General features: G+C 45.2%; 1 protein-coding gene across 1 annotated transcript in view; it reads right to left on the bottom strand.

Moving 5' to 3' along the window:
- ANKRD17 (ankyrin repeat domain 17) overlaps window positions 1–10,618 on the bottom strand; it is a 68,517-nt gene extending 57,899 nt beyond the window's left edge. The window contains exon 1 of the mRNA XM_058804322.1: window positions 10,256–10,618. Coding sequence (XP_058660305.1) covers window positions 10,256–10,618 — 363 coding nt within the window. The remainder of the gene's footprint in view (window positions 1–10,255) is intronic.
- Window positions 10,619–21,218: the final 10,600 nt, after the last annotated feature.

Raw genomic sequence — 21,218 nt, 5'->3', positions numbered from 1 at the left:
GACTTGGCAGCTTGCATGAACTGTCAGGATGGGATCAGGGGATAGAAGGACTCCATGCCCAGAGAAGCCTCCTCAAAGAGGTGGAGCCCTCCTCCCAGTTATAGCTGGGCTATTAGGAATTTCAGCATTCCAGCTGCATTACCATTTCATAGAGCAATTCTCTTTCAAGGGTCAATAAAAAAGATGATTAATTCCACAACTGAATTAAGAGTTAGCACCATCACGCCAGGAAGTTAACAGAAATACAAAGATTCACTACCAGACCATACAAGCTCAGCCAACAAGCACTCAGCTCATAGCACTTTTCCCAGGAACCTGAAGACAGGGAATGTCAAAAGCAAGCTCTGCCTGGAGGCAGACTGCAGCACTGGGCAAGAGTTGTGAGCTCATCAGCCCCACTTTATCAGCAGCCTCTTATTGTCACACCATCCATCTTGAGCCAGGAGCCAGAGGCACAATATAAAACCATTTCTGAATTAAGTCCTTATTTATCTCTGCCTAAATGCATCTGACACCTGGGCAGAGTTTTACAGCCCACCAAGCAAGCAGTACCCTGGCACAGAGAGAGACAAACCCTGCTCATCAGCCAGGAGCCTTCCAGCCTGGTCAGTGCTTGCATCAGCCCTGTTCTTCCTGATTCCAACTCCCTAAGGCAAACCTAAGCATGAAAAAAGGAGCAAAGAAAGTACCTTTACTCATGCACAGCACTGCCCTGAAGATGAACTGAACTACAACATCACTAAAAAACAACCATGACAAGATAGCTCCTCTGATTTTGCTGTGGAGGAACTGCCCAGTGCAAATCCAAATGCACCTGACAAGACCTGAAAAAGGGAGACAAAATCACACGAGCATTTGGAAAGGGTTTTTTGGCAGAAATGCAAGATTACTGGTGGACACTCTCACGTCTTCCTATTAGAGATCTTCCTTGAAGTTATCCATAGAGTAAAGCCAGTAAGTTTTCACTGGGTAATACAATGCTCCAAGTCCTCAGGCCAAGGGCTATGAACACACTCAAGAACCCTGGTTTTGGGAAAAACACAAGGGAAATGAGGAACATGTTCAGAAAACACAACTTGGGACATGGAAGATCTTTCCTCAAACAAATAACTTCTACTCCTTTCTCATTCCACATATGAAATACTGGTGACAGAGAAGCTGTGTGTAACCAAGCAGCATATACAGTCCAACAAGATTCATACTAACACCTCTAAAATCCTAAGGCAGGTACTAATCCAAGGTATCTCCAATGAGAACATGAAAATTTGAGTGCAAGTTCTTAAAAAGTTTTCAAGTGCAGACATGTTCCCTGTCTAGGGAATAAGGAAATCTTAAACCAGGAAAAGCCACTATTTGGGACCAAATCTCCTACTCCTTTTTAAGTGGTCTCATCTAGCATTTACTTCCACACATAAATTCTAACTGAGTGAATATTATATCAAGTATTCTCACATCAAATTCCAATCCAGGGCCTGCAGGATCAGGATGTCCCTGTCTTCCTTTTCCTGGCTGTGAACTGGATGGTTTTTTCAACAGCTCTACATCCAGGCTGCTCATCATGAACTTGGATTGGGTTAATACCAGATTTTGAAACCTATTCCAAAAGCAGGAACCATAACAATGTACTTGAGGTTTCTTTCTTTTACAAAACTATAAATAATCAGAGTTACTCAGTTGGCATCTTCAAATTCACAGACTAAAATGGCTGGAAAACCCACTCCATTCACTGACAGCAATATCAAGCCTGGAGTTTAACAGAACAAGCTGGATTAGGCTGAAGAAGAAAAACCACATAAACTGAATTTAAAAAATGAGATACTAATGTGATCTCTGTTCTTGTTTAATATGGTTGTTCATTACCTTTTACATCTGAGGTTACCTGGAAGACCAGCACAGACTGGGGACCACACAGCACAACTCCCAGCATTTATTACCAGGGCAGCTGGACCAGCTGCCAGACAGAAACACTTCTAGCTGAACTCTGGAGCTCAGCACCTCCTGTTCCCCACCTCCTCTTTGCTGGGCCTCCAGAAATAAAATCACACTTCAGTTTATCTCACATTACGAGAAGATAAAACTTTTAATGGCAAACACCTGCCCTCAATTCCAGATGTGCTCACATTAAGAGCCTGATTTTAGCCCAAGACTAACCCTAAAGTCTTGGGCTAATATCAGAATCCAAACCAAAAAAACCTTAAACACTCCTCAAACCCCTCACTGCCCTAGCAGGCAAGCTGAGGTCCCCTGTCAACCCAACACACCCCTCCCACAGAAGAACTTCTTCCCCTCCACCACATTTAAATTACACCATACACACAGAGCCTGACAGAATTATTTTACTATGACCGAGTTTAATAAATGCTGGGGAAGTTGACAAAAAGTTTTTTAAAAAGCTAAGTATCTTCTGGACAATAGTTTGTTATAAAACCAATTGCTTGAGTTATTTCTATTAGCAACTATTCCAATGGCTTTTGGAAAGGCTGTGTGCTCCCTAACAGCCAATTCTAGATTACAATGAAAGCCACCATCGAGGCCATCTGCCTTTCTTGAGAACACTTTGGCAATTTTTTTAATGTATTTTTTTTTAAAAAATAAAGTTCTTTGAGTTCTACTGGTAACTTTATTTCAAATCTAATTCGCTCAAGCAAGTGCTTATTGGGTGTCACTTCCTGACCCACTTTATTATTAAATCAGTAAATTATTATTATTATTATTGTAAGATTTTTCTACGTCTAACTGAGATGTCGGCCATACTCTGACCTACCTGAACACAGTGCTGGGCCACAACAGCTCCAAAGCACAGGAGGAATCAGCATCCATATCAGCTTTGATAACAGACAAGGCCCCTGGCACAGCTGTGCCAGCAGTGCTCAGCTCCAGAGGGCAGAGGGAAGCTCTAAAGCCAACCCATCACACTGGGCCTTTCTCTAACCCAAGCATTTCTGCAGAACCCAGCTGTGGGGCGGGTACCAGAAGGTTTCTAAACCCACCCCAACCTAAAGACACTAGGAAATTTTCTCACCTTGAAGACACAAGTGCATTCAGGGAGTGATTTCACACAGAACTGTAACATCTCCCTCCTCATGCAAGCTCCAGAAAAGGCCTTTTCTGAAGTTCAGCACAGAAAGTTGCCCACTATATTTATCCTTGAGGAGTTCTTTGATCAAGCTGATTCTCCACAAAAATACCAGCATGCTGTTATGCCAGCTTTCACTTCTGCTAGTGACAGAGATGGACAGAAGGCATATGTTCATCCCTGGAGCAGACTGTAACATTCAAAGTGCTTTTTTCTTTAAGCCAGCTTGTTTTGTGTTGTGATTATGATCACAATTGTGACTTTTTTAGTCAAACTTCAAAGTGACTCCTTTGCTGCAGTGCACTAAGTGACACAAAAGTGATGGTGATAAACCAAAAGGCTGCAATATTTTAATAAAATCCTGCTTAATTCCTCTCTTTCTCCCTATCCTTAATATGCTGCTTTTGAGAATTTGAACAAATACCGGAGACAAAAGTCAGTGCTGATTTTATCTGAAGAAGCTCTAAGTTTTTAAGCTACACACACACACAAAAATAAAGCAACAAAAAAAAAAAGAACCTGTGTGATTTATCTGTTTCAGTCACTTCCAAACAGAAGATCCAGAGGAAGTGTCAAGAGGACTAATTTGCCCTTGAAGACAAAAATTCTCACTGATCTGTGCCATCCTTACCAACTGGAGTCCTCAGCAACAATGGCAACGTTTTCCATGACAGGGATTTCAGTGAATTATCCCACCAAAAGAGGCAGTGCTCACCCTCCTCCCTGCCTGAGCTCCTGCTCTTCACTGTGTCAGCACAAGCTCCTGTGCCTGACAGACTGGATCCAGGAACTGATCAACTGGAAATGTGTTTTTTCTCTTACTGAGGTTTTTTTTTCCAACAACATCATTTCCCAAGTGGCTGGGAGGAGCACTGAATGCCTTTTTTTTTGCCTTCCTCCAAGCCCAACTCCCCCAACTTCAGTGGGATTGATACCCACGCTGGTGCAGGGGCTGAACAGCACCAGGCACTTGAGGAAAAAAACTAAAGTCACATCATGACTTGAACATTTCAACTTCATTAAAGCATTGTTCCCCATTCTGTGGAGGAGAACAAATCACACCTGCAGAACAGCATCAAGAGGAAAATTCCACTGGCAAAGCATTTCAGGACAAGACTGAACAAAAGGCAAGAATACCTGAAGTCTGGAGATGGGAAAGCTCCAGGACAGGAAAACATGTGAGTCACCTGCCAGACACAGATGTACAGGGGAGCTCCAGCCTCTCCTCCAAGTGTTTGGTTTTTTCCTTGTGTGTGGGAAGGACTGGGAGGTACAGCTGGGAGGATAAGAGCGACCTTCCTCCTCTTATCTCTGAATCATTCCCTGCCCGAGAGGGGGGGTTCAGATACTCCCCTGGGATTCTGCTGGGACTGCAGTCCCCAAAACTGCTCCTGCACAGCTGGACAGATGGACAGACACTGAAAGAACCATTCCCTGTACATCAGCACAAGGCAAAGCAAACCGTAGACCAAATATGAGGCAGCCCCCCCAGCAGCAGTTCGGATTATTGAGTGCAAAATCTCTTCAGTTTTAACCTAAAAAATAAAGAACGTAGTAGACACTTTCTGATTGTCTCAGGTTAAACTCGAGGAGAATGGAAGTCAAAACCCCAAAGTGATATTCTAAATAGAAATATTTCATCATATTTCTTAATGTTCCAACATCTTTCTAGCTCTGAGCAGCTGCTTATTTGGACACATTATCCACTCTTGATGATCAATACCACATAAGAAATTGGGGTGGGGCAGGGAAAAACATAAAATCAAGGTTTACTTCAGCTCATTTCCTAAAATATACCATTATGCTCCAGGAATTGGAGGATGCAGGTAAAATACAGAAGAGGAATGACTCCTGTACATCAAACACCGGTAATTTGAATTTGTCAAAAACTGCTTTGGGTAACGCCAAGAGAATCACCCTAATGACAACATGCAGCCCAAAAGAAAATACTGCAAGCACAAACAAGGATGTATTAAAGAATGTATGCTTGGCTTTGTGGCTGATTTTTAGCCTGGTGTACAACTATTACCTCATGTGAAAACAAGGTGACACAAGAGTTAAGTAATACCTCCATGTGGCTTCAGCTCTCTGCACAGTCATGAGCTCAGGACAGCCTAAGGGGGATAACCCAGCTGAAAAACATCTGGAATGCTGAGATAACCTCTCCCAGTACCCACTAACACAAAGCACTGCCAGTGCCAACACAGAGGAAATGCTGCCCTTCATTGGCCAACAATGGATTTTTTTCCTCCAGAATTCCTGTGGACTCTGCACAATGCCTGGATGGAGGTCACCAGAATTCCCACACTAACACCAAGGCACTGATATTCACTGCCAACTTCACATCAAGGAAGACCTTTTCCCTAAGTACACAGGTTAGCTCTATGAGCTTAGCCAAATCTGCCAGCATTGGTCCTTCCTCACCAAGAGCTTTCTTACTCAACAGACCCAAAGTTATGGACAAGACAAAGGAAGTCCCACACATGAGCAGGAGCTCTACAGACACATCTTCAGCATGTCATCTCACTAGAGTCACCTACAAAGCCACACCATCAAGAAACCAAAAGCACAGCATTTCAGAAAAAAACACACCATGTGTCCCCAGGCAGCCAAGGATTCTGCTCAGATGGCCCAAAGACACTAACAGCAAATTTAGGCAATTTTATTTTACACCAAGTTAGAAGGGCTTGTCCCCTTATCTTCCAAAAAAAGGCTTCTTACTTATCCTGGATCTGCAGCATTGATTTTTCAATTCCTAAACCAAATTGCAAATCAGCTATATCATAAATAAACACCAACAGTTTTGGTTTTAAAACACAGAGGGAAAAATACCAAACACACATAATCCCATTTGCCTTCAACCTAGACAGATGAGGAAATTCTCTCAGCTAAACTCCTTCCAGAGAAACCATTCTCTTTACAGAACTGAATTATTGGCTTAAAATGTGAGGTGTTTGGCTCCAGCCTGCACATGGGAATTGTGTTTATAAGGACATTTCCTGAAGAAATATCTAAGGAAGTAAACAAATTCACATGGTGCCACCAATATTGAACCCCACCTTCTGCAGTGGTTACTTTCTGCTGGGGGATTTCTTTTTCAACCCAGATATTCACTGACTACTTGAATTAAATAAAGCACATAAAAATAGAGTAATATTTAACAATCTAAAAAAATAAAAAGCATCAGGTCTAACCAACCTGATTTTGCTGGAAGCTAGTCCAGGAACAGTAAGGAAGGGATGTTAAGCAGTTTTGACTAATGCTTCCTGGGGTCACCTACAGCAGGTTGTAGGATTCCCCTACCAACAGCCCTGAGACAAGCCCTGAGATTCCAGAGATTTTTGAGAGCCATCCTACAGTATTTCTCTCCTATTTCCTCTTTTGAATGGAAAAAACTAAGTGGTACAGGCAAAAGACAGCTGAAACAGACAGGGAAAGAAATAATTACAAGATAAACACTGCAGCAGAATGTGAGGCTGAAGTGGACCTCAGGATGCCACACTCACAAGGACAGGGCCCATCAGCTGCAAGCTCAGTCACTTGTGAGGACCCAAGCACATGAGAGCAAGGGCAGTGAAGGCAACGCAGCACACAGGGGTCAAGCCAGGCATGGTAGCCCTGCAGAATCCAAAGGCCTTGCTCCAGGACTCTGATGAAGACTGTCAGGGTTAAAAAAAAGGAAACAGATTGCTAGAATAAATTCTATGCTTCAAATCAGCTCATTTGAACACTTAAGCTCTTCAAGTCTTTTTCAATTTAAACATTACAACCATGTGCCTGTGATGCTCTTGAAACCACACCAGGACACCCAAGATTTCACATTAACTTTGCCTTAAATACACACAAATCCAAGGCGGATCTACACCTTGGATCACCACAAGGTTCATGGGCAAGATGTAACTCACAAATTCCTAAGATGGATATAAAGGGCAATTATAAATTCCACTGCCAGCAGCAAACATCCTCCAAGTTCACAGACTTGAAATAAGCTTGTAAACAATTTTTATTACACAACTAAACCTTTCAGTGTTAAATAAGAAAAGCCCTAATGCACTCTGGACACTGAGCTTCTAAGCAGCACCTTGCTAAGAGGACCTGCTCATTTTTTACACTATTTCACTATGAATGGAAGTGTTGAACAAAATTGGCACGTACAAGAACACTTGCAAGGACCACAAGCTGACCTCCCCTGCTATGGGAACACCTACTGCCATTCTTGTCATACCTCAAGATTCCTCTTCCTGTATACCCAGAAAAGTTGCCATTTTTTAGCAACTGTTTTTTAGGGAAAAGGCAATTGACCTTTTACAGACAACACTGGACCCCACTACCTAAAGTCTTGGGGTTTTGCAGTAATTTGCTGCAATTTGAAAGACCAACATTGGAGGTTGCCATGAACTCATAAGGTTGTTGGTATAAAATTCCCATTAAACTTCTCCCAAAGCTCTCCACTGTGCCTGTCTTGCCACACTGAGATCTGATGGAGTTCAGACATGGAGATGAAAACAGCTGATTGTAACTCCTGATTCCATTCCATCAGCTCAGCAACAACTGAGCAGAACAATGTCTTTCTGCTCCTGGGCTTTCTGTGACTCAGGATGCACCAGGTTTCCCTTCAGAACCCCTTGGACTTGTTGCTACAGCACTCCTGATTTTTAGAAGCAGGCTCACTAGCAGTCCAATCTAGAAGCACTTTGCTTTAGAGATTAGAGAAGTCTTAATGTATTAAGCATGGGAAGGGCAAAAAATAGCCTAAGACAAACTATCTTAAGTTTACAGAGATAATGAAGGGAACGCTTGGGAGGGAACAGCAGCTTCTGCAGCATTCCCACAGTAGTTTCCATTCACAGCAAAACCAGCAACTTGCACTTCTTCCTGTTTTTCACTTGATGTGCCTTCCACACTGCCCATGGTCAGAAGACCACAACCAAATTGAAGAGCTGGGCACAACTCAAGAATATGTGAAATAAAATGAAATTTTAACCCCCAAACAACTAAAAAGCCCTTTGTTCCAGTGGGATTTTTTTTAAGCTTCTAAAAGCCAAAGCTAACTATCAGGTTCCTTTCAGACAAGGAAACCTCCCTTGCACAGAGATCACACAAAACACTTTTCCTTCCCAGGAACTGCTGGGAACGATGTCCAAGTTGGATGCTCTGCTGCAGTAACCAGGCCATCCTCACATTCACATTCCTAAAAACTGTGACTTCAGTCGTGCACATTCTACAAGCTGCATCCTTTCATCCTGAAGTCACTAGGAGAAAGACTAGAACAGATTTTTGCAAGCAACCTGCATGACCAAGAACAATTATAAACGAAGCACGTGGCATGTATTTTGTTGTGAATCCTGAATTTCATCCTCCCAGTATTATTCACTTGCTCACTTAGCCCTGCTTAATATTTAATCCCAGACCACCCAGCCTGGGAAAGCCCTCACCTAGGATAAGATGAAACCATTGGGGAAGCTTCCAGATGGCCAAACTCGCTTCACAAATTACCCATCTCAGTACCTATGGCACGTGCCACTCTGTCAAAGAATAAAAGTGAACTATTCTGCTGCCTCACGATATTTAATGATCACTGCCATTTCCTCCTCTCTGCAGGTCCCAAATAATGGGAAATAGGTGCCTCTGAAGGCACAGCAAGCAGGCAAAGGCTCACCTCACCCACTACCTGCACTCTTCAGTTGTCTCTGCCCTTCTCTGCCACACACACAATTCCACTGGAAGCTCTCAGTGTAAGGAGCCCTTGGGAAGAACGGCTGTGGACCACTAAACAAAAACCTGCCTGGACACAAATTCTGCTGAATGTTTCCACCACACACAGCTGATCTCAGGGCTTGTCAACCGATACACTGAAGTCACTGCAGGGCCTCCATCCCTTCACCACACAGTACCAGCAAATCCCAAAGGCCTGTGCTCAACAGAGCCTTCCAAGCACCTGTGGGACTGCTGGACAACATAGATCAGCAGCAAAGCAGTTATCCTACAAGTCTTATGCCATAAAAACTTCTACCTAGACAATGATATTGACTTTGCTGAAAATCAACACCACAGAAAGGAGAATACAAACTGAGACACGCTCACTGCGTGCATTTTATCTCAAACAGCTGGATAAAATGCTTCTTGTATCAACTTCAGCAGGAATGAAATGCAGAGTGCTGCTTAACTGTGGAAAAAGCTATCACCATCCCAGCCCAGCCCTTCCTCGAACCTATCAGACCCTTCCTTCCTGCCCAGTTTCTAACAGAACTGTAGATATGTCGCTCAAAAGCCAAACCGCTTAGAGACCAAGTTCAAAGAAAACCTAAAAACTTCAAGAGAACTTTTCTGCGGACACTACTTAAAAAAAAAAAAAAAACAAAGCAGAAGTGAATGCTCAGCTGGGGAGGTTACGGAATTAACAACATTCAACAAAGCAACCCTGCGCGGCTACATATGCAAATAAGGGGCTCCGAGCCTTACAGGCCTTTTCCAACCATACCTACCTGAAAATCCTAACACCAGACAAAACCGACTATTAATGCTTCCTGTTTCTGCGCTGCATGGAATCAGGGCGGCTTTCAGGTTCGGAGAAAACGCCCCTCAACAGTTCAACACCCTGGGCTCTCTGGCAGCCCTCGCCTGGCTGCACCTTCAGCTGCACCTTCACCCGCTTTACCTGCACACGCACTCCCAGAGGATCTATTCCCACCGCTGGGCGCGCCAGCACCTTCCCAGCCCGGCAGGCAGCGCTCGGGCCTGCCCGCGGAGCCTCATGCCGGCCCTGCCAGCCAGCAGCATTGCCACCGCTCGGCTCTCGCTCTCCCGGCTCCCGCGACCGCCGCGGCACAGCACATGGTACACAGCACCTGCGGCGGCCCCCGCGCTTTCCCTTCGGGATAAACCACACCAGGGACGAAGGCGGCCGCTGGCTGCGGCTCGCAGGGAACCCCCGAGCCCTGGGGAAAGCTGGGGGCCGCTGGCCCCGCATCCCGGCGAGCAGGGGGCCCGGGGCCGCTCCCCGCGGCGGGCGCGACCGGAGGCCGGGATCGGCCGTGCCCCGCCACGAGGTGCTGCCCCTTCCCGGTGCTGCCCCTTCCCGGCTCTGCCGCAGGGCCGAGGGCGGGGGGAGCCGGGAGCCAGCTGGAATTATGAAACCGGATCAGCGGGGAAACCCCCGGGGCCTCCCCCGCGCCGTACCTCGGAGACCTCCTCTTCCTCCTCCTCCTCGTCTTCCTCCTCCTCCTCCTCCTCTTCCTCGTCGTCGCTGCCGTTGTTGCTGCTCTCGCTGCCGCCGCCGCCGCTCTCGCTGCTGCTGGCCGGCCGGGCCGCCCGCCCGCCGCGCTTCGCCTTGCCCGGCACCGCCTTCTTCTTCAGCAGGAGGTCGCACACCCGCACCAGCCCGGCCGCCCCGGGCCCGCACGGCGACGGGGGCGCGGCGGGGCCGCTCGGCCCCTCCGGGGGACCAGGCCCCGCTGTGGCGCTGCCGGCCTCGCCGCCGCCGCCCTCACCGCCTCCCTCCTCCGCCGTCACCGCTACCGCCGCGCCGACCGCCTTCTCCATGGCCGGAGAGGAAGGAAAAGGAGGAGAAGGAGGAGGAGGAGGAAAAAGAGGAGGAGGCGCCCGCGGCCGCTGCTGCCTCGGTCACCTCTAGCGCCGGCGCCGCCGCCGCGCCAACTCTCGCGATACTTCCGGCGGCCGCCGCTCGCGCCGCTCGCGCTCCCCTCACGCGGCGCGCGCTCGCGCTCTCCCCTCACGCCGCCTGCTCCCGCTCCCCTCACGGCCCTGCCCCGCTCCCGGCAGTGGAACCGCGGCGGCGGCGGCGGCGGCTAGACACCCCTTTCCCCCCCCCCCGCCTCCTTCCCTTCCTTCCGCCCGCGCCGCCGCCTCGGTCACCGCCCCGGCGCCGGAACCGCTGCTTGCGTCATCACCCTCAGCCTTCGGCCCGCTGCGCCTCGGTAAGGGCAACGGTGCCTCGGCCTGGCCTCCGTCGGGAACCTTCCCCGAAGGCCCCCCCGTGGGCACAGAGGTGCCGAGTTACCCCCTCAGGGCCCGGCGGGGTCCTGGGAGCGCGCCTAGGGCGGGAAAACGCCGTGAGGGAAGGCCCGTGTTGAAACCCCACAGCACTCAGAATTCCGCCTAAAAGTGATGGTCTCTCGCACCGTGAGGACAATATGCATTAAAAAGCAACCTCCTAACGCGTCTGATAATAGAAATTACGGGGGGGGGCGTCGTTGAAAGGGTCAGAAAGTAAATTGGTAGAGTATCGCTAAAAGTGGTGGTCGGTGAAACCACAGAGCACGGAATTCCAGTTAAAAGCGATGTCCAAGGAACGATTGGACATGGCAGTCTGTGGTGATCTGTCAGAGGTTGAAGTCGTTGGTCTTTTCCAGCCTAAGTGTTTCTGGGATTCTGTGTTGTACACAATTCGTTCCCACCAAGCATTATGCATTCAAGAGTAACCTCCAAATCCCTGTTTTACAATAATTTTCTTACAATTTCACTAAAAACAACCAACATTAAGATGCCCATGCCAATTTGACCATATTTCTTTAATGAAACCCTTTGAATATGCCATTATGCCCTGGCTCAGCCCTCAGGCCCCCCAGCCCAGATTTTCATCCCCAGAGTGCACTTGGGTTATTAATACTGTTGCCTCCATTAGGGCAGACCAAGTCTTTTTAGACCTGTTGGAAATAAAAATTATTTTCACCACAGAAACACACGATTGTTAAGATCAGTAATGGCTCTATGCACCGGTACACTATGGGTGTCTTGGAATTGGTGTTTCAAACCAACAATGCCTGTTCTGGTTATATTTTACAGAAATGAAAAGAGATTGTTGTCATTTGAGTAATTAGATGTTTTCTCTTATTTGGCTGATGGTGGACAGCACCGGTCAGGTGTGCAGCTCCTCTGAAATCACACATTCTTTTTAAAATAAATCCTCAACTGGTGCTCATTGTGCCTTCCAATGCAGAAGATTAACTTCTAATCTTCAGGTGCAAGGTCTATATATTATTATATATATAATATATCTATATATTATTTCTTATTCCTTTATAAATGTCTCTGCAGATGATAGTTTGATGTAATCCAGGAGGAATAAATTGAATACTCTAAGCCACCTGCCTCCAACTTCCTGGTGTGACTGTGCAGAAATCTCAAACCACACCAGCATGAGATGTGTGATGGGAGATCAGTTACAATAATACTTTTGTCCTCTTACATATATAGGTTTTTTTGCATTAAAATTAATGCAAATGCTTTGATTTTAGTGGTTTCTATCGGGGCGGAAGCAGAGATGAAACCTTTGTTATTTGTTACAATTACATATAATAAATATATTTTTTAGCATTTATGCATTATTTGTTGTCACCACAAGGAGTAAATACAGGTAATCTCAGCCCAACCAGCTGAGATTTGTGGTGTGACAAGGACGCCACTTCAGTGTTTGATGCGAGAGGTGGGTGACTTTAAACAAAACACACCTGAGATGGCTCTGGCTGTACGAGCAGCCAGACGGGTCCAAATGCACCACATTGACCCGCCTGTGTGCGGGAAGGGTGGCTGCAGGGCTGGGTGTTACCCTTGGAGCTGTTTTCTGACCTCTCTCTGTCCCTTCCCGGGGAATGGCCTCCAGTGAGCGGCTCTGCCGCGGAGCTCGGGCTGCGCTCACTCTTGGCTACACTGTATCACAAATCTGCCTGTGAGACCGGCTGCGTTTGCGCCTTATTGCAAATATCCATTCGGGCTGTTCGACTTGGAAAGGCTCCAGCTTCTTGCTACCGAAGGCAGCCATAGTATTTAATGTGTGTGTGGTTCTCCCCAGGCCGGGGTCGCATGGAGCGCGGTTAGCAGCGCCGCTTGTGTCTGTTTGTGCCGTTTCTTTTATGGCGGTGACCTCTGTTCTTATCAAAGAGTGGCTCCTCCTCGTTCGGCACTGCAGGGCAAGTCCTTTTCCTCCGTTTCACTGCTCTCCCCGCCACCCCAGCTTGAGCCTTTTGTGCTGGAGTGCAGCAGGTGAAGGATCTAGAGAGGAAATCATGAGGAGCAGCTGAGGGAGCTGGGGGGCTCAGCCTGGAGAAAAGGAGGCTCAAGGAACTCCAGAACTCCCTGTAGACAGGAGGGTGCAGCCAGGTAGAGCTTGGGCTCTGCTCCCAGTTCACAAGCAATAGAAGAAGAAACAAGCCTCAGGTTGTGCCACGGGAGGTTCAGTTGGGAAATGAGGAAGAATTTATTCGCAGAAAGGGTTGTCAAGCATTGGGACTGCTCAGGGAAGGGGTGGAGTTACCATTCCTGTTATAAGTAGAAAAAGCTGCCAATTTTTTTAAAAGGTTGCAGAGTGAACAAGTTGGACCAGTTGGTGCCAGGGTTGTTTGTTATTGTAAGCACCAGTCATTTTCATTAACTACCTGTCGTTGATGGTTAAGAATTCCGCCTTTTGTCCAGTGACACCCTGCTGCTTCCTAGAAGATGACACCCAGACGGTGGAGGGGAAGGGACATCGAGTCAACATGCAAATGACATCGGATCCAGCATACAGCAGGAGAGACCCCTAACCAAACCTAGCCAAAACCCCCTAAAACAGCGAGCCAACACAAAAGTGACAAATCAAAGTGATAACTAGACGTGAGGAACAAAGCCCAGAGCCTGCAGAGATGCTGAGACCCTTTTTTCCCCCTCACCCTAGCCAGGGAGGACCTCGGCCAGAGGTAGCACCCTGGAGGTCAGCCCGGAGGAACAAAGAATTTCTCGATGCTATCGTGAGGACGAAAGCCCCGGCTCTGCCCATAGACCAGTGGACAAAGCTGCACTGTTCCTCCTCTCCAGTCACTCCTGGGACAAGTGGCAGTGTGAGCATGGACCCCTCAATTCTCCCCCCAGAGCTGATCACTTTTAATAAGGGCATTAAAAAGGAGAAAAGTCTTCTGCCCGCGGTTATTTCAACTCCTGAAGGTGCTCAAAAGACAGCTGGACAGGCCACCCAGTACTCTGGGCTGGTTGACATGCTGGAGACTGGTCACCGCTTGGACTCCATGGTCGTGTAAGAGGTTCCCAACCTAAATGACTCAGATTCTGTGAGTGCAGCAGCAAGCAAAGCACTTGAGTTCTTTAGAGACACTCAGTCTTAAACCCATGGGGTTTATAAGATTTGATTGAGTCGTAGGCAAAAGCTGCCAACACAAGTCTGCTCCTAAGCATCTTGGTTTGGATGGTTTGAATGCCTCGGGAAGGTGCAACACTTCTCTTGCACTTTATATTTTAGAAACCCAAACTAAAACATTGTTGTAAATACTATGATAATCACCAAGACATAATGAAGGAGTAAACAATCCAGATTTTTTTTTTTTAATTAAGGGTTTTTTTGTGTCCCAGTTTCCACAACAGTGTACGACCCATAGCTGTGTTTCCTGTTCATAGGGCTCTTATGGAATGGATCGCAGATCACTGAAAAGTCAATGTAGGCTCTAAATAGGGCAGTAATTCCTAAAAACCACATTTCCTTCCCTGGCCAGTCTGTGAAGTTGGTTAACTTAGGGCGCTTGGGGTTACTGGTAGCATAAAGCTGCAGGAAATCATACAGTCATAGAACCACAAACTGGTCTGGGTTGAAATAGATGTTAAAGACCACCCAGTTCCCACCCCTGCCACGAGCAAGGACACCCTTCACTATCCCAGGGTGCTCCAAGCCCTGTCCAACCTGGCCTTGGACACTTCCAAGCATGGGGCAGCCACAGCTGCTCTGGACTACCTGTGCCAGGGCCTCACCACCCTCCTAAATATTGAGAAAAATGAAAATCCTTTGTTCTCTTTTTCATCTGTGATTTCTGATTCTGCACTTATTCATTTTTCTCCAGGTTATTGATCATTCCACTGAGCACTTCATAGGAGTAGTGGGAAAGCTTGGGGTCTGGGTTCAGTGAATACTTTCAGGAACTGTCTCCTGTGTGCCAGATTCCTTAAAAAGTTCTACAGGACAAACAATGTGTTGAAACCTCTGCTGTGGTATAATTATCCTCAAGGATCTGCTTTCAGTTTCTTTTAGAGCCACTGGAAGAAGTGTTATTGTCAAGGCCAGGGAGCAAGAGAGCATGAGTTTTGTTTGTAATTAATACAGGGACTGAAAAAAGTTCAAAACTTCTTGAATTTTTAACCCAAACTCAGGACTGCTCTAACTTCCACAAGGCTACCAAGTTGACCATCCAAATAAACTTCAATCCAAACCCCAGTCCTGCCATTCTGACTGGTGAATGCTTGTGTTGTCTTTGAGATGTACAGTTTTGCCACCATTGCAGCTTCTATATGTGCTGGAATGTTTTGATGTGTATCATTCAGGGAACTGTGAACCCCAGCCTGCATTGTTTCAACACACACACAAGGGACTCGCTCACTGGACCTCCTTGGTGCCTAGATGGAAGATCCATCTAGGAAATGGGTGGTAAGATTAGCTACAATTACACCACCATGACTGATTTTAAACAGAAGTAACAGAAGTGAAGTTGTTCAGCAAGCATGCAATGCCTGCTGTCCAAGGCAAAGGGAGAAAGAAGGAGAGGAACACAAATGTTTGAACATTCAGAGAAATGCAGTTTTCCATGACAGACATTTTAAGCCTTGTCTAAACCACTCAGTTTTAATCCCAGTAAATTGCACTTGGAAAAGAATCATTTAGAACAGATTTTATGGAGCCATGTAATTTGCTTTAAATTACACTTACTATCTGCATTTCTTCATTACAGCGAGTTTCCTGTGAGCATCTCAGGTGGTGTGGCCTTGTGAGTAAAGAAAATAAAGACAATCCAGACAGGTGGAGAATTGAAGAGGAGCACTGCTAGCCCAGGAGAAGTGCACAGAGGTACAGCAGAAGGTAAATTTACTTTCCTGTTCACACCCAAAGTGCACTGACATTACTGTTGACGCTCAAAGCCCTGCAGTGTGAGAGCCCCTTTGGGACCAGCCCCAGCCTCTGGGGTGCAGTAAGGCAGGTGATTTGCCCTTGGCTGTCCTGACCCACGATCCATGGCACTGCAAACACACAGACACGTCCCGCTCGAGTGCCTTGCGAGTCGTTCCTGTTCCCTACCAGACACTGATGGTGCTCTTAGAACATCAGCTGTGACCACCTCCTCACAGGGAGAACTGTGACAGGAAAAACAAATACAGAAAGTAAAACCTTTCAACAATTGATTCAATTTATAAATCTGCAAGTGCTCTGTTAAAAAACAAAACATTGGTTCTGTAATATATGTAGTACTTGGGGAGTCTTCGTTAAGAAATGGCTTAAGCACTTTAAATCCTAAAATGCATTAGTGCTTTGTGAGCCTTACATTTTAACATGCATAAATTATTCCAAAGGTGTGTTTTAGGCTCCTAATTTGCTTTATAAGGTTTCAAAACAATGATCCTTTGTGAGTATTAACCTGAAAAACACCATAGCAAATAGAGGCAAAGGGCATCTGGAGAAGATTCTGGATTCATTCTCTTCAAGCGTGGTCACAGGTGACATAAAACAAAGACAAGACAAATCATAAGATAAAGTGATTTTTTTTGTGTATTTTGTGTAAAAGGGATCTGTAATCCAAAACTCTAAATGACATCTCTCAAGCCAAAGCTGCATCACCTATATTTGAACCCTAAAGCTTACTTGTCAAATAAATGTTTTGTTGGTTGTTTCTCTTATTTTAATTTTATTTTTTAATTGCTGACATTTAAGGCAGCATCAGCTGTGGGTTGCACAGGAGTCAGCTAGAAGGTTAAACATTTCTTACACTTAGTGTTTTGCCTGGGTTCAGCCAATCCATAATGATAATTTCTATAGTAACCACTTTTTAAAGTCAACAATTGATTAGTTCTGAAATTAGTCCTTGAAACAGCTTCTCCTGGAGCAGCTTGGAAGATCTCAATGCAAGCAGCCTTCTGCTGGCATGCAGAACAACAAGGCTCAGGCTGTTTTTTCTCTCCTCATATAGTGTGCCTTGAAAATATTTATCCTCCCAGGGTAGTTTTATCTCTGGATAAGGAAGGGAGTGGGAATCTCCATGTAAAACTCAGTAAGACCTTGGATTCAGTGAAGGCAGTGTATGAAATGCCTTTGCTATCTCAGAAAGGCACTTAAAATGGAAGAACATTTTTACAGAATTCAAATTACAACTAGAAAAACCATCTACAAGTTTTTGACGGTCTAAAATTCCCTAACCCCCAAGGTCCCGTGGAGCCTCTGTTTTCAAGCAGAACCTGCCCTCACTTGCTAACTGTGTGCTATTTCACTTATTGACTAGTGTTGTGGGTTCCTGCTCAGCTTTAGGGGCCCTTGGGACAGGGTTTTTAAAAACAGAGGAGAGCTCAAGCTTGCTGTTATTTCAGTTGGACTCAGCAGGTGGAGCTAAAAGCCGGCAGCACACCTGCAGCTAAAATTAGTCTGATTTTAATTCTTTCCAATGCTTTGGAAACTAATTTTTACTAAAGCATTTGATTCTTAAATATCTATGTCTTGATTTTTTTTTATTTGACAGTAAATATGAAATGATTGTTTTACATGCAATTTATTTTCAGCAGGCTAAACAAGCATTTCTGTGTGTGTGTGTGGCATTTACAATGCCATTGACTTTATTGTTAGCTAGTTACAAAGTTAGGAGCTGCCTTGAATAGCTCTGTGTTCCTCAATTAGGGACCTTTTCAATAAAGAGAAAAATTGCTGGTGTGGTGAATTTTCTGTCGCTTGTCATTCTCTTACTTTCTTCTTTATGACTCTGAGTTAATTTACATTTTTTTGATGAGGAAATATCTCAAATGTCAAACTTAAAACTGTCCAGTGAGTAAGCCTATGAGCATCTCAAAAGGTAAATCTATAACTTTTATTTTGATTCATGAATGCTGATTCAATGCCTCAGCTCAGTTCTCAAGTCTGCAGATTTAAAGACAATATATTAATTTCCAATACTTAACTTTGTAGAACTCAGTTTGAATATAAATTACCAGGCTTACATTCAGACATCCCTACAGTCTCTCTATGTACACCAAAACGCTTAAATGCTGCTTAATTTCAGTGAGTTTTAAACTTGGATTCAGCAAAGCACTTGACATGTAACATTTATGTACCCTAATGCCAAATCCTGTGCATCTCTTGGTTAGATATGGCTGTCACAAGCCAGAAAAGGAGTCCAGAATTTGTGGAGTGCTCTATCAGCAGTACCTCATATCTTAAGGAACTTCTCACATTCTGTGTTTCTTTAATTTAAAAGGACTCCTGTAAGGACAACGCAAACACTCTCCAAGAAAAGTGCGTCCATAAGGATTACACAAATAATTTGCAATAAGAGCACCAAATAAATCACACATCATTACTAATCAACAAGCTGAGTTTTCTCTCTATTACTAATCCAACTCCAGTGAGGGCTGATCTCTTTTTTAGATACATCATTGTGGCAATTCTCTACGATTGTCACTGTCTTTGCCAACAGGAATATGAAATTTTTCTCAGTTTTGAGGTCTACAGCCTCTTTGTGCAAATAGCTATGTTAACAGTAGGTGGCAGATTGCTCCTGCCTGAGAGCTTGGAAAATGCTTCATGGGGCTAGTTCTTATGGAATGCTGATACCTGTTTACTCAGGACACAGCACAGCTTTCTCCGTCAGAGCTCTCCTTTAGGAAAAGATTGAACATCGTTTTTAGAGTAGTCTCGGTATGACCTGAGCTAGACCTGCTTTTGCAGGTACATCCTACTCATCCACTAACCAATCTAAACACGTTGCGGTGATTTGCTGTGAAATAACTTCCCTAAAGGGAGGGTTGAAAATCTGCCTTTTATCTAGCTCGCTTTCCAGAAAAATCAGGCAAGTTTTGGCACTGACTTCAACAAGACCAGAATTAGGTCAATGCTGAATATATTTCAAAATCCTGCACAGAAAACCTGGTAACCTTAGTGAGTTGCCAAAAAGCTCCTTAAGCAATATCAGTGCCCAAGAGATAGGAGTCTCTGCCTAAAGTGCAGTTATATACTAAAAGTAGGAATGGAAAACCTGATTTCTCTTTCAGAAGGGGAAGCAAAGAGGTTACCTAGCTGATAACAAAGAATCAAATAAAATAATCTCACTTTTCTTTGAAAACTAACTAACACAACACACAGAAGTTCCTAGGCAAGCCTAGTCTCAATTTCAGTTTCTCCACACAATTTTCAATTCTGATGTTATGTTCTTCTGGATTGAATTTTATGAGCAGCTGGAGTGTGAAGTTTTCATATTGTGGGTGGACAGGCAAAATAACCTAAACCCATGTCAGTGGGGTTTCTGTTTTGTGACCGTGGGATAGTGGGAATGACATGGAACATTCTAAAGCCGCAAATCTCTGATGACACACATCCCAAGGTCCTGGGGAACTGACGTGGTCTCCAAGCCACTGCCCATCATCTTGGAACAGTCACAGCCATCAGGTGAAGTTTTCAGGGACTGGGGACAGGGGAACTTTTTCTAAGAGGCGTAGAAAGCAAGACCCATGGAACTACAGACTGGTGAGCCTTACCTCTGTGCCAGGGAAGATCTTGGAGCAGATCTTCATGGAATCAGTGTGAGGCACATCCAAGACAGAGCAGCGACCCAGGACAGCTTCACTAAGGGCAGATTGTGACTGACCAAACTGGTCTCTTCATGATCATCAAATCCAACCAATAACCCAGCACCAATAAAGCATGTAAATGAATTGAATCCAAAATGTTTCACTGGAAACATCAGAGTACTGATAAACTTTCATAAAGTCCAGTTATATTTCCATATTGGCTCTGACAAACCTGCAGGGAGGGCAAACTCTGAACTTGACAGATTTCTGTCAAGTGACACAAGAACATTTGTATTCTGGCATGTCAAAGGATCCATCCCAGAACTCCTCCTTGCTGACAGCAGAGAGGCTGCAGTGCCCAACAGTGCAGCAGGACCTCAGAAACCATGAGACTTGTGTTCATCTCAGACTCACAGCATTTTCAGGCTTCCTGGGCTCACCAGGAACAGTGCCCTCAGTCTTGACTTAGCACTAGGCTGTCCTCTCTGCCAGCAGGAACTGGGAGAAATTGGATCAAACATGATTTGCCCAGCTTCCAATCTCCCAGTCCAGGGAGCCAGGCATCTGCCTAGATCTACACTGACTTTAAGGGAAGCCTTAAGCCTCTTTGCACTGGGAAAACTCTGCTTTCCTGCACTCAGAGTCAAGGAGCAACGTCAGAACCCCAAGTTCACACTGAACTGAAGGTACCAGAGAAGGGCACTACTACACCAATTGTTATAATTGAATTTCCTGAGTTATTTCTGAGACCTGTGGATATGCCTGGCTGGCAATATTGAAGCACTGCTGGTTTGAGCAAAAAAAGCCTTTAGGCAGAAAGCAAATGTCAAGGACTGCCAGCATGGGGTTGGAGAGCACCACAGAGGAATGCCCTTGGGAGTGTAGCCTCTGCCTAATTGATCCAAAAGACAACACCAAAAGCTTCATGTGCAAAGAGTTTGTTAATATTTCTTTGTATGGCTTAAGAAGGACTCCCAGTGTAGTATTGAAATTTAAAAAAAAAAAAACAACAAAAAAAAAAAATCACTGATATTTGGGCTTTGCACAGACACAGATCTGCCTGATAGATTTCTTTAGTTCCTCTGATGTATGGACCAATCTTTTGATAACTTATTTAAGAGAACCACATGAACTATACAGATCATTGCTAAGCTCAATTGCAGTTTTTGGTCTCTGATTAAATTTTTCTGATTCTGGAAATATAGTGAGGAACCTTTCTTCTAAAATCAAGTCTTCCTGAAGGCCCTCAGAGAGCCTGAATTTCAAACCCCAGCTATTCACCCCTTCGAAAGTCAGAGTTTATAAGCACTACTCTTAAGAAAAACAAACAAAAAACCTGAGAAATATTTCCTCAGTTTTGTCTTACGTGTAGCCACTTCCTTAACTCTGGGAATCCCAAGTTTCCAGAACTACATGTCATAGTGCAACAAATCCAGTTGAAGGAGAACATGGGAAGGAAAACAGCAACCTGAAGAAAGACAATGTTTTGTTGCTGCTGCAACTCCGGTTCTCTTTAAGAGATCCTTACATCCTGGTAATATCATTGCCAATCTGATTGACATTGAAGGAAGTACTGAACCTGGAACTACAAGCCAGAGCTCACCTAATA

This window comes from Ammospiza caudacuta, chromosome 4 (assembly GCF_027887145.1).
Source record: "Ammospiza caudacuta isolate bAmmCau1 chromosome 4, bAmmCau1.pri, whole genome shotgun sequence".
Classification (NCBI taxonomy): Eukaryota; Metazoa; Chordata; class Aves; order Passeriformes; family Passerellidae; genus Ammospiza; species Ammospiza caudacuta.
The sequence above is the reverse complement of the archived record's forward strand: the minus strand, read 5'-3'. Positions and strand labels throughout refer to the sequence as shown.